The following is a 15,039-nucleotide window of genomic DNA, read 5'->3' as shown; positions in this document are numbered from 1 at the left end:
TATGCTTTTCTTCTGTAAAGTAGATAATGAATTTCAGTAAAATTTTATATTATAGAAATACCTGTTTCAAATTCCTCTGTTCTTTCTGATATGTATGCAATATTTCTAAAAACTGCTTATATATATCTGGTTGACCTTGAAAGCGGTTCTGAAAATTAAAAACATATTGTGAGTATTAATTGCATATTTCATTGTAGTTTTATGCATGTATGTACACACAAAATTTAATAGCCTAGGTCAGCAGTGCCCAAACTTTTCAATCGGTGAGAAAATCACACACAAGTTCTGGATAGCAGACCATAAAATTTTTTTGTACATTCCATGTATATAAAAAATATTTTTCAAAGAAAACATGTTGTATCCAATATATACACATCAGTATCTGTAAGAGCATACAAAGCCTTCTTTTCTTTGACTAAAAAACAGAGACAGTGTGTTATGTATATTTGGAAATTGTATAATTTATAAAATTCTTCTTTTTTTTTAATCATTTATGACTGATTCTTCAAATAACTTTGCAGGCCAGAATAATTTGTGCAATAGGCCAAATTTGGCCTGCAGATCATTGTTTGGGCACCACTGGCCTAGTTGATAATTCAACTAATGTTTTAAAATAAATTTTATTAATTATATATCGGTGTTGTAAAAATTTTAACTAATACTTATTTTGTTGAGAAGTGTTTTTTTATTTTAAAATGTTTTGAAAATATTATTTACCATCTGTTGATTTAAAATGATAATAATAAAATAATCTAAATACATCTATAATTTATGTTACTTAAAATGAATAGTCAAACTCCACTTTTTTTATAATTATAAAGTTACTCCTCATTACTCACTTAATGCAAAAACAGTTTCATCAAAAATTGCAACATAACAGAGTTACAGAGCACAAACATTATGAATTACTACTATTTAATATTTACTATGCAGAATGTTAAGTGTTTTTTTTCCATCAGTTGTCACAAATAATAATTTCAATAGTGCTATTAATTATTATTTATAAGTATCAGTAATACTAATATACTTTTGCATATTTGTAGCATCACATTTAGGAATAATTATCAGAGATTATTCAAAATGCAATTGAAATGACAGTGGAAAACTAATTATAATATATTGAAGTGTGATACAATATTCAAAGTACACACTAAGTTCTGCACAGTATTGGCAATGATAATGAATACATTTTAGGGTTCTTACTGCAGTGAAATTGTTAACCTTTTAAATTTTTAATGTAAAATAATATATAGAATATATAATAGGTGATAAAAGAATAACTTTATAATTAAGAAAAAGAAGTTTGAATAAACTAACTTAGAATTTAGAAATAACAACATTTTAATCACTGATTTAAGCACATATTTGCCATCATACTTAAAATTTAGAGAGATTTAAATAAATAACATTTACACAAAAGCTTATTATTAAGTCAAAAGTTATATGAAGAAAAACTGATTAAACTTTTATGTAATTTAACCAGTCTCTATATAATATACATACATAAAATTTTATTAGAATTTTTAACTCCGTTTTTATAATAAAATATTTTAAAGATAATATTCATTTTAATAAAATTTAAAAATCAAAATAGATCATAAAAAAAGTTCTAGTGCATTCAGATCTACATCCATCATCAGAAACACTTACAGAATCATGACAAATGATATTAACATAATAATTTGTTATTTATAACTATATTTCAAATTGAAACAAAAAATAAACAAATCATTACCTTAGAACCAAAAATACAAAATTTTATATGTACACAAAGAAATTAAATTAACATTACACTAAAAAAAATATTAAATTTAGTACTACTTCTATAAAAACAGACATAAATTACATGTTATTAGAGCTCAAAATACCAAGTTTAGAATTTTGAAATTAATAATGCTTTTTTTAAAAATAATTTTAAAATTAATTTTATGAATATAAGAATGACACAAAAATTTTAAATACAACAGTATAAATAAAGAATCGCTATTGATAACAGAAAAAACCAAATTAATAATCAACTGGAAAAATAAAAAATATGTAAGATGGATGATATATTTTGGAAAGGTTTTAAAAAAACATAGGAATCAGAAAGAACAAAATAAATTGTAGCAAATTCAGTAGATTCTTAAACATCAAAAGGATTCCCTCAGATTTTATGAACATTATTTATTCCTATACTTAAAACAACTGGACAATAAAATACAGCAGACTCTGATTAAATGATCTCTAAGAAGCAATCTTCACATTAATACCACAACATGAAAGTCAATTAGTTACAAAATAAATATTTATATCTGTTTCATTAAATTTTAGAAAATTTTTGATAGACTAAATTGCTACAATTATTTTAAAATAAAGAAACTTGACATAACATAATAAGTTATACCAATAATACTTTATTATTATTATTATTATTAATCTTTGTATTTCTTTTAATTTGAGATATTGTTTTCAAAAAGACTATTTGTAAAAAAAATAAATATTATCCAAAACATACCAGAAACAAGAAACAACTGTAAGATTTGATCATTATCTTATAGATTTATTATGGAAAATAAAACAGATCAAAATCCTTGAATATCTAATAAAAATATCAGATATGCAAATGACATCATGCTATTAATTGATACAGAAACAGGCTGCAATTTTGAGTTACATTAATACACTGGATTAAAAAAAAAATACAGTTTGAAAAGAGAATATGAAATTAAAATTAATATATAAAAATATTGGGATGTACTGTATAGCATACTAAATGGTGAAAGATTAAAAGAAATGAGTAAATATGAATACCTTCAATGATAAATAATGAATGAGAAAAAAAAAATCATCTCGTTGAAGTAAAGATCAGAATAAACAAGATCAAAATTGCTTATGAACAAATATATGAATATAAGCACAATAAAACTTATACTGGTAATTAACAGAAACCTAAAAAGACACAAAGGATAATATGAACCATACCTGACAATGAAATGAATCCTGAACAGAGAAAATAACAAAAAAACTAAATAAATGTTTGAGATGTGGGTATTTTAAAAGACTGAGAATAATTAATAAAACAGTCAGACTAATGAAAAACAAAAAATAATGACAAGATTTAAGAGAGGGGAGTCTGAAATAATGAAGAGAAAAACAACTTTTGCTTTGATATATTATACTAAGGATTTTAGGAAAATTTTTTATAGACAATTCTTCAGAATAAAATGGATGGAAGAAAAAGGAGAGAACAATCTCAAAGAGATTAGAACAACATCAGAAAGACATAGAAAGTGTGTTCACCTTCAACTCCTAACAGGAAAAAAATGTCCCAAGAGCAGAATATATTAAGATAAATTTTCCATTAAAAGTAATCATGTTCAATAACACCGAGATGATATCAAACATTTTAAAAATCATCACAGTATTTGGTCAATTAAATGCATATAAATATGAAATGTATAGACAAACAGAGAAATACATACAATAGTTTGAAGAATAAAAATTTGTGTTATTGTAGTTACATTTTAATATGAATGATTTATCCAATTGAAGTTAAATGGTAAAAGATAACATGTATTACAAAAATATTTATTTCTGTTATCATTTTAAATATTCTTTAAAAAATCCTTTACAGTTAAGAATAGTAGTATATTCAATTTCAAGTTTATATTGGTAATTGAAGTTCTACTGTATTCACAGAGATTTTTTTTTTAAATTTAAATTTATATACATAAATGTATGTATTTCGTGTGTGTGTATGTAAATGATAAATAAATACTTTAGATATGAGTAGTTCTGCTAATATATACAGTATGTATTCAGATTATATCTGCATATATTTTAGTAAAATATAAAGGAAGTCAAGATATTATCAACATTACTTTTGTATACTTTATCTGTAATAACTGTAAATGAAATTTGTTAGGTACATGTCAGAATGTATATTTTTACATAAGAAAAATAAATGCTCTGAAGAAAATTCTTCAAAACACTGATCTTAAATTTGCAAAAATAGTGAGAAATTAATAATTTAAGGGAGTAAAGTATGGTTTCAATTTTATTTTTATGTATTTCAATTTCATAATTTATTATTTATATTTTATATAATTTTGAGCACATTTTAATTTATATGAACACTTTTTTAAATTGTCTTTCATAATTACATAAGTATAAAAAATATCCAAATTCTTAAAAATGCATCCTGGAATATAGCATATCAAAAATATTTCTAAAAATAAACTGTCATCTATATATTTAAGACCTTTTATGTAAATAACTTCAAATTCACAATAATCACTTCTACCTATTTCAAAAACAGAAAAGGAATACTAAATGAAAAATTGAAATTGCCAATCTGAAAATCTAGCTTAATACTCTGCCAACTGAGATATTTTTGTTCAATGAAAATAATTTAAATCTGGTTAACAGATATTCCCTATTTGAAATGCTTCTGTGGATTTAAAAATCCAATATCTAAATTCTAAAAGTTAACTTTCACAAATAATAAAATATTTTTTGAACAACTCCAATTTAAACTCCAGAAAAAAAAAAATAAACTATTCTACTCCATTGAAATATCTTTTACAAAATGCATAAACTCTAATTGTTTAAAGGATATCATTCATCTACAGGAGAATATAAAATCATCAAATTTTTTTCTGAAACAAATACATAAATAAAGAAACAATCTTCTATTGGAAAAAACATCATTAAAGATCATTTTAATATGTCTGATCAAATCCAGAAAAAAAGAATTCATTAACTCAGAACACTAGTTTCAAGAGAATCAAACAATTAAATCATCAACTAGAAAAAAGTAAACAGAATTAAATCAGAAGCTTTCATTGTTAGAAAAATGTCTTTTTTTAAAAGATTAGTATTATTACTGTATTTACATATGTTTTTAAAGCACAATAATATAAGTGAATAACAAGAACTTCATACAGTGATTACCTTTATTTTATTCACATAATTAATTGCATGATTAAATTCTACTGGTTGACTGGCTTGAGGAGTACTAGGGCTATGAGCACTTGGAGCATTGGTTGCATGAGGAGGAGAACTTTGATGATAAGGATGTTGACTGTTAACAGATGTATGTGTTTGACTACTTACAACAGATATTTGATGAATAGCCNACGTAAAAATTCTCTAATTAGTCTGGAAACGGGGGACCTAATTCTTGCATTCTGTGAAAACGGGTAAGATTAGCTATAATGTAATTATCTTAATCTTCACTGTCGTTACTTTTTGCTCAGCGAAGCGGGTCCTTGCAGCTAGTAAATAAATAAGTTTTATAATTCTAATGAATTTCATTATATTTATTTAACTTTGCTAATATAATTTTTAACAATTTCAATCTTTGTATTCTATCAAAGCTTTGTATGATTTATAACAAACGAAATTTTTTTTTAATTACAACTTTGCTAATATAATTTTAAACAATTTCAATCTTTGTATTCTATCAAAGCTTTGTATGATTTATAACAAACGAAATATCCTTTTATTTAAAATATGTCCCTATCACCCTATCCTACTGCATCCTATCACTTATTATTATAATAAGTGAAAGAAAGATTCTGTATCTTTTATACCAACAATTTCTAATCTTATTCTTAAAGAATATTTTTAGTTTTCTGGAAAAATATAATTATTCTTCAATTCTTAAACAATGCATCCCACAAAAATTGTTCTTATGATACAAGCTTATAAAGCAAAAATTACTTCTGAATTCATTTATTACTGCAAAAATAATAAGAAAGTAAATTTTTCTGAAAAGGTCATATTTATATAATAAACAGTATACAAGGAGAAATAATAAGAGTAATTGAAATCAGAATGCTGTTTTTAGAATAATTCTATTAGTCATTTATAAGAATAAAATGAGGTTGATTTTAAATGAATCTAAAACAAAAAACTTCCTTCAAATTTAATCAATGGAAAATTCAGAGAAATGTATACTTCATAACAAAAATTATAAGTAAAAAGTAGCATTATGATACTATTAATTTTTCTAAACTGTTCAGAAATATGACATTCTGTCAAGAAAAATAATTCAAATACTAATGATAACTAATAACAGAATCTAACATGTATAAGGTTTGATTAATAAATAAGTTTCTGAAAAGTGAAGAGATATACACACATACATAGTCATTGCCATACAATAGTTCTAAGTGCCTAGTTTGTATATGAACATTGTGTTGCATACATAATAACCAAATCAACATACAAAATAATGATCAGTTGTATACCTATCAAATTTCACAAGCCATTTACAAAAATGTATGTATGAAGAATAGTTGGAAGTGTGCTCAACATACAAAAAGCTACTATAATGATGAAATGAATGTTTTTTGATTAATAAAGGGTGTATTTCTTTATTAGACCATTAATTCACTTGTTTCACTTGTGACAGATGAAAGAATTTTCTTATTCTCATGACAATCACTAGACCAACATGACAGAGTTCAGAGTTGAGTGCATTTTGTCTGGCTACAAAACAGATAATATTCAAACCTTGTAAGGGGCCGTCCATAAATTATGTAAGGTATTTTGGGGTGGAAATTTTGAATTTGGCTTCAATTTGGCTGTTTCTATTAAGAACGCTCATTGTACTAAAGCCATCTCGTGTGACGTGATAAAATAATAATGCTAGCAGACTCACGCTCTACGTGTTTTTTTTTTTCATGGGAGAAAGGCCATATGGTGGTTTCTCTCTCTCTTCTCTCTCTCTTTTTTTTTTTTTTTTATTAGAATAAGTGCACCACTCCTATGGGTGTAAACACTAAGAATAAATAAACCAAAATACATGATACAAAGTAAACATAAAATTAGTATTTGTCTTTTAGTGAAAACTAAAATGTAAAACTAAATATTAGAAATTATAAATAGTCTTTTCTTCCATGTTTTTTGAACATAATTGTAAAAAGCAACAAACACTGGCTTCTGAACAAGCTTATCGAGTGGACATGGTCACCTGAAACCAAACGTAAAGATTTCTAATTTCAGAATAAGTGTAAGTTGATCATAAATTGGACAATGATAGATCATATGGCAAATGTTAAATCTCTACGTGGTGATGAGATCCTGCATTCAACACTAGGAAAATAAAGTCATGTTATTCTATCAGTTTTACTGCTCAACCATTGTAGATTCCACTTTTGCATAGCGTTGTCATGAATATAATTTTTAAGGCTGCTATGTGAGACAGGGATGTGAGTGTAGTCCAAATCAGTGTCCTTTGCAGCTGACTTAGCCTCAAAGTCGGCTTTTTCATTTCTAAGTATGCCAGTATGCCCAGGAAAATATAAAAAAGTTATCTTATTTACAAGATTTTATTGCTATTGTAATTGAGATTTAATAGAGCTTTTAGGACAGACTGAGAATCACTGTAAATGTTGATAAACAGAGTTTTGTTTGGTAGTGAAGTGGCCCACTGAGCATCTTGGTAGTCAGCATCTTCTTCAGTTTGATAGGTGGAGGTATGTGGGCAGTATCTGTACCTTCTAACATATTTTGGGCAAAATATGTCAGTTTGGAGGAAGATACAGATACTTGAGCCAACATGAAGGGAGCTTTTAGATCCATCTGTGTAGATATTAATGTCTGCATGGTTATCCATGGAGGAAGCAGATGACACCAAATGTACCCTCTGTACACATTTAGTAGGGTAATTGCAATGTGGTAGCTTATGAACAGCTGTAAATAGGAGTAGAGACCGTTGTTGAGCTTGATGTTTGTAGTTCTGATGTAGTAGTTTAGAACCTTTTCTTACAATACATAGTGCAAAAGAAGGAGCTCTGCTAGTATCAGAGGCATTAGTAGAAACAGTTCTGCAGTGCTTTGAAATTCTGATGGAAACTGGCTTTGAAGAGAAAGTAATTTACTTGCTACTAAATTTTTACTAGTTACATGACCCTAGCTAGAGGTCGTGTAAAGTAGCATTGGTTGTATTACCCCATTATATAGAGTTTTACAAGCTTCCCCGGGTGCACCTAACACATTTTAGCAGTATATAGTTTATTTTATTGACCTTATACAAGATGTAATTAATATGGCAACAGAATGTGGTTTCTATTCTCTCTCATTTTATTTTGTATGGCATTTCTGTTTACGTGTGCACTAGCTTGTCAATCTGTCAGTTTTTTGCGTCCTTTTGTGAAAATTAAAATTAATATAAAAATGAATATTATGACATTGATTAATGATGATGATGATGATAATAATAAAATTGTTAATAATTAAAAAATAAAGTTCTTAAAATAAATTGTTCATTCGAATTCATTAAATGTTTATATTTTAAAATTTGTTCACATAAAGTCTTTTATAAATAATAGTACATATTAATTAACTAATTAATAATTATATATTTTGGACCTAAGGTTTTTAGGGTTTCATAAAAAAAATTTTTTTGTTAAAATTTTTCTATAAAATCGTGCCTAAATACAGTAATACCCCGAACTTACGCGATAGGTGGGACCGAGCGATAACCGCGTAAGTCGGGGTATAATTTCTCATATAAATAAATACAAATAACTTTTAATTGGGGCCGGAGACTAAAGAAAACAATAATTTAGAAAAAATGTTTAATAAAATCTTAGATAATACATATGTATAACAAATTAGGCCTATATTATTTTACAATTTTTCACATTTACTTGATTATTACGCCATAATTTTAACATTGTTTCCATCTTAGCGATAATACTGTGACGTTTACGAATGATGCTTGAATTTAAAGATTGAGCATTTTTCACAGCTTCGAGAATTTTTTCTTTGCCTTTTATAATTGTTCTGACCGACAATTCCGGTAGATCAAACTTCTTTGCCAATTCACAAATTTTCATTTTTGTATCGAAGTCTTTAATAATGGGTACGTTCGTAAAGTCAAACGAGTTAAACGCGTTAGTAACGAATCGTTCGAAAAGTCTAACGAAATAGGAATAACGATGACTTCATTCTCGCTTAACTCGTTCGACTTTACGAACATACCCAATGTTAACTTTACATTCCAAAGATAAAGTTTTTCTTTTCTTGTTTGATGCAGAAGAATTAGTTCTACTTCATTTGGATTACATAGTAGAGTCTCTCGAGTCTCCGTAGATATAACAAACACAGAAATAAATAACACAAAATAAATTGTAGCTATGTGTGGATTCCGCGCGACACATCCGAACATGTAAGCTGAACAATAGTGTGGGGGAGTGAGTATCAAGGGTTGCATGGCGCTCAAACAAAAGACGAATCGACGAGATTTGAAAATCACGTAACTCCGGGTTCGCGTAAGTCGGGGTATTACTGTATTATGTAAGATAATATTTAGGCATGATTCAGGAAGGAGATCAAAGAAGGAGAGGGGGATCAAAGAAAATATTACGGTTTCTTACAAAGGGGTGGGTGGGGGGTCTAGAATGGCCAAAATCGCCCTTACATAATTTATGGATGGCCCCTAAACTTTGTGAAAACACATAGAAGCCTCCATGAATGTGTGTATCTCAGTCAGGAAACTCATGAAAGTTAATCAGGAAATAGATGAGAAAATAAGTAATAGTATGTATAAAACTCAGCTAATAATTATTTTAAAACTACCACTACTAATAAATCCTTAACCACTGCTATGAAAATTCAAAAACTTTATTTATTCTATGCTCATGAAATCTAACAATAAACTAACAAACAAGACTCAAGCTGGGATTCTGAAATAAAGAAATGCACCCAAAGACAAGGGCAAGCAATTTTAATAACGCATAATAAGAATCAAGTTCAAGTTGATATACTAATTTTAGGAAATTAGTCAAGAAACAGTAAAAGAGTATCCAGTCTTTGAATAACTGAAAAAGCTGTACTAGATGGGGTATCATGACAATTAACAGATACTAAAAAAAAACAGCAAGTGAAAAGTTTGTCAAAAACTCCTCAATTATTATAGTAATAAAGATTGATGATTTGGCATGCAAATTAGCATCAGACATGAGTTATGGATTCACTATTATGACTCAGTGAATAAAAGAAAGTTGATGCAGTATTGTCATCCTTATTTTATCTCCATTATTAAATTGAAAACTGTTCCCTCTGAGAACTGAAAAGAAATTATTTATAGAATATCTGGCAAAGGGAAAAACAATCAGTCCAATTAAAGTCACTAATTCTGAAACCTTAAAAGCACTAGAGATGTATTTGCAGAATAAATCCACAAGAAACCATTTTTTTCTTGCACTATATCAAAACAAAGACACAAAACTAAAATTACAGGTTATTCTGTACTTTCCTTACAAGCCAAGATCTTGTGAGTTTGCAAGAAAATAAAATTTTCATTTATAATTATATTTAGTTATTTAATTTATTTATTTTTCATTTTATTTCAGTTATTTTGGGTTTTGGGAGAGTTATGTTAAACCTCAATTACTATCTCAACACTTTCCAGATGGGGCTTAATTTGAATAATTTCATAGTAATATTTAAATAATCAATGGAATTTTACCCTACTAATGTAGATTTTAAATATAGCTAAAATATTAAACAATATTTTACTTATATTTTTGTTAATAAATATAGATAAAAACACAAGTTAAATAACATCTTATTTTTAGTTAGTCTATTCAGTAATAAAATCAGCAATGTATAAAAGGATATTATCAAAACAACGCAACGAGCTACACATTGACCAGCAGAAATTTTATTTCTGCTGGTCAATGTGTAGCTGTTAAATTGTAAGTGATTGTATAGAACAGATTATGGGTTTTTCTTCTGTTAGCTTAATTGTTTGAAGTTTTGAATAATAATATTTTGTAATTTTGTAAATTATATTGCTAATCAATTTTATTGTTTTAAGTACTAAATCGAAATTAATGGCATTTTGAGTTTTATACTAAACATTGTTACTGTAAAATATAGTGTTTTATTTAATCAAAGTCTAGTACTGACATCTATAGTTTTAGACTTTTGCTGTTTTTATGAACTCTAATACACTGGTTGTTTCTTTTGACATTTTGGACCTTGCATTTTGTACCACTGGACATCTTGTTTTTCCCAACATCAACTGTTGTTGAAAGGTCAATGTTTTTCATCAGATTCAAAGTTCAAGCTGTAATATGGAAACAGATTAAGAAATCATCCAGAATATTTATTTTTTACTACATGCATGAGGGAAAAAATATTTGAAAAATATTACTAAATAGTACAGCATTTAAAATATGTATGATTTAAAAAAATTTTTTTCACTATATTTTTAAAACATTATTTTATTTATTTATTTTTGTTACCTTTCTCAAACTAGTTTTATAGAAATGAAGATCTTATTTATCTATCACCCTTCATCTATCCATTGATCTTTTTTGCTTCTGTATTAAATAAGCATTTGGTGGGAGTTCTCCAGATTCACGTTAATTTAAAATTATGTAAAAAACTATTTGTCTCCATATTATAATTATCTCTATGATACTTGATTTAGTAGAGGCTTGTACTAATTGGCAATGCACTTTTTTTTTAATTCAGAATTTTTTAAAATACTTTTTAATTCATTCATTCTTGCACATACTTAGATCAGTGGCTCTTGACTGAAACTATTTTATTACAACCATTAAATCAGGAGTTAAGTTAAAATCAGTATTCAGTATGTGTCAAGATTTCATTCTTGACTAAATTGTGATTTAATTTGTCATTATTAGCAATTGCTTATGTGCTTATTGGATTTTTAAACATTATTCATTATTTTAAATATTCAATGAATTAAAACACTGCTTTCTATTTTGTTAATCCCATTTTGTTTTTTAAAATTTTTTAAATTGAAAATGTGTTTTATACCAGGATGTTAATTATTTACTGTTATACCAGGATGCTTGTTTTATTTTCATCTTGTTTTATTTTTATTTTTCCAAGCCTCTTATTTGTAAATCCTTTTTGTAGGTTTTCATATTTTTGTAACAACTAATAATAAACTTTTCAAAGAAATTTTACAATTGCTCTTTTTTTTTTTATCATTAAACTACTAAGTTAAAATTCAAACTTCAAATTTATGCAAAAAGTTAATTCATAAAAACTGTAAATCTTTCACTTTTAAAAATTAAATTGTTCAGTGTTGTTTTATTTCACTGTATGAAAAAGATACTCTAATTTTTATTAGTTCTTTTTCTAAATAAATTTTAAAAAGTATTCTATAATCTAAACACTTAAACAATTTCTTTTAGTAAATTTTTACATTAGAAATAAATTTTTCAATATCTTATTACTGTAATTTAATGTGTTTATTCATCTTACTTTTATATCAGTTTAGTTTAGACATTGAATATACCATTTTATTTTCAAAGCTTATATAGTTTTCAGAACTTAAGTCACTTTTTTATCAATGGTAACTTAAAGGAAATTTAAAATGCATACTTTTTTCATTATTTGTTTTCATAACTTTTTCATAAGGATCAAATTTTTTTTATTTATTTATTTAATAACAAATTTTTTGTGAGAACTGAGAAGTTATATTACATGCACAAAAAATAAATATAGATTGTTATATTTATAATTTATATTCGATATATATCAGAAAAATTTTTACATTTTTCATTTAATAACATTTCTTTATGTTATTAAATAAATAAATATAAAATTGATAATTTATTTTATATTAATATTTAATATATTTATTAATTTCATTAAAATCATTAAATATTATTTTCATTTGACTTATTTTTCTTGATTTACATTNTTAAAAATGCATTAATAAATAAAATACAGAACTGGGCTATCGTAAAATTGAAGATGACATTCTTTTTGTAAAACATTATATTTTAATATAATGTTTTACAAAGTCTAATATATAGTCTAATTTTACATAGTTGTCAGAGGCGTTGCATAAAACAAAATTTCACATGAATGTATTCTATTCCAATTACTCCTAGATGACTGTTTTGGATACTTTTACAACCATTTACAATTAACATTAGAAACATTTTACATGAACAAATTTTTTTGACTAAAAATGTTAATTATGCTATGCTCCTGAAAATACAGAACTAAATTTTATAATATTGCATTGAATTCATTACTTGAGAAAAATATATGCAAACCAACTATTTTCCACAGTGTATTACATTCAGTAGCTCTCAATGTTCAAGACACCAATAGCTGGAGAAGCAGTTTGCTGATTTAAATCAGATTCAATGGCACCAGGAATAAATTAACCTATTAACCTTATCATTTACTTGATAATCCACAAACAAAATTTTGTATAAAACATGATGTTTTATACAAAATTTTCTACTTAATAAAAAAAAATTGTTTCAATATTAAGTTTTATATTTTTGTTTTCCTTATTTAAATTTATTTATTTATTACTAAAAATAACCAGATCAATTGTAAGAATTCATAAAACAATATTGTATCTGAACATTTGTTTTCCAATTCTTCTGGAAAAATGCCAAGGTATTGAAGAGAGATATTATGAGGGTGGATCAAATATAAACGGGATTTATTTTATGTTTTAAAATTATTTATTAAAAAATAAAAAAACACATTATGATTTATTTTTCTACATAGCTTCCTGCTATAGAAATACATTTTTCCCAGCAAGAAGGAAGGTTTCTTATTCCAATATTGTAGAATGAAGTTGGTTGTATCAGGAGTCAATTGTGCACTAATTCCTCCACTCCTGCATCATCTTTGAATCGCTACCCTCCTATAGCTTTTTTAAGTGGCCCAAACAAATGAAAATCACAGAGAGATATGTCTCAAACTGCTCGAATGTTTTTGTTTGTGATGCTGCTCCAAGGACGACGATCGTGTTTCTGATTTTCCACTCGCGTCCGTCCTTCCTTGAACTTTTTATGCCAGGAAAACACACAAGTCCTTAACACTGTTTGATCCCCAAACTGTGCAGTCAATCTGAGAAAAATTTCTGTTGTGTTGACTCCTTCACGAGCAAGAAATTGTATAATTATGTGTTGCGCAACAGAGGGGTGTACCTGTTGCTCTGACATTGTGAGAACTGCTGATGAATTGGTTGAAAGTATGAAATGGTTGTCATTCCCCACCCCTAATGACCCTACCCAATCAGACTAGACACGCAGGCCCTATACTGCCAACCTTAGTTGCTCAAGAACAAAAATCCAGTTTATATTTGATTCACCCTCGTATATTCAGTTTTTTTTAATCTGATAATTTGTATTTCATTATACTCTAAAGCATTTAAAACTTTCAAAATATTATTCTTTATAGGTTTTACATTAAATGTAATGAAGATTTATTTTGTTAGAAAATAATAGTTGCCATCATCTCTCAGCTATACATTAATTATTCAGTTTTTAATTAAGTTAATTCTACAATTTATAACAAAAGACCACTTTCAGGACTGTAAATTTGGCCATTAAATGAAGGTGATCCTTTCATTATGAAAGCAATTAAAAATTTTAACTTTATAAAAATTACATCACAAATTTAAATGGCTTACTTTAAAAAAGAAAGTTATTACTTTACATTTTGCTTAGTAGGTTAAGTATTTTAAAATAATAATAAAATTCAATATATTTCATTATTAAAATGCTTTTAATGTATTATTTTTATATATTCTTTCCATATACTCTTTCCATATTATTTTTATATATTCTTTACATGGTCCAGAACACTTATATGAATTATGCATTTTTTTAAATTGTAAGTTGAAATTATTTATTCCAATTTGTTTTAAAACAACTTATATAGACTTTTTCAAAAATTTTAAATATAAAATTTTACTTTTTTTATATGATTTTAAAATTTATCATAGCTCTTATTGTTACTGAAGGACATGATTGTATACTTGCTTACTGGAGAATTTAACTTAAAAATAAAAAACCATTTAACTATCCAGCAAAATTCTTTAATAACATAAAAACATTTTCAAACGCATTGAGCGTTCATCATCAGTTATTTCTCTAATTCAAAACAGGAAATTCAAAAAATTATGCAATCGAATTTCAAATAAACAGTTATGTAAAAAATTAAAATGTAACATGTTATAAACGAAAATGATATACAAATTTCCGTGTATTTAATAAATAATAATAAAAATAAATAAATAATAAATAA

The 15,039-nt window shown here is 26.2% G+C and overlaps 1 protein-coding gene across 6 annotated transcripts in view; it reads right to left on the bottom strand.

Annotated features, from left to right (window-relative positions):
• Positions 1–15,039, bottom strand: part of LOC111622376 (paired amphipathic helix protein Sin3a-like) — a 64,838-nt gene that overhangs the window by 24,525 nt on the left and 25,274 nt on the right. For 4 of the 6 annotated variants that reach the window (XR_002756262.1, XR_002756261.1, XR_002756263.1 and 1 more), the window contains exons 5-6: positions 4,936–5,119; positions 62–148 (exon numbers count right to left, since the gene is read on the bottom strand). Coding sequence is in view for 3 of the 6 variants with exons in the window: in XM_023364732.1 (XP_023220500.1) it covers positions 62–148; positions 4,936–5,119 (271 nt within the window). In the remaining 3 variants the exon portion in view is untranslated. The remainder of the gene's footprint in view (positions 1–61; positions 149–4,935; positions 5,120–15,039) is intronic. The other 2 variants (XM_023364735.1, XM_023364734.1) reach the window with 2 other exon arrangements.

Source organism: Centruroides sculpturatus, unplaced genomic scaffold (assembly GCF_000671375.1).
Source record: "Centruroides sculpturatus isolate CEXI.00-Female unplaced genomic scaffold, Cexi_2.0 scaffold7, whole genome shotgun sequence".
In the NCBI taxonomy this organism is placed as follows: domain Eukaryota; kingdom Metazoa; phylum Arthropoda; class Arachnida; order Scorpiones; family Buthidae; genus Centruroides; species Centruroides sculpturatus.
This window is presented reverse-complemented; position numbering and strand designations above follow the sequence as displayed.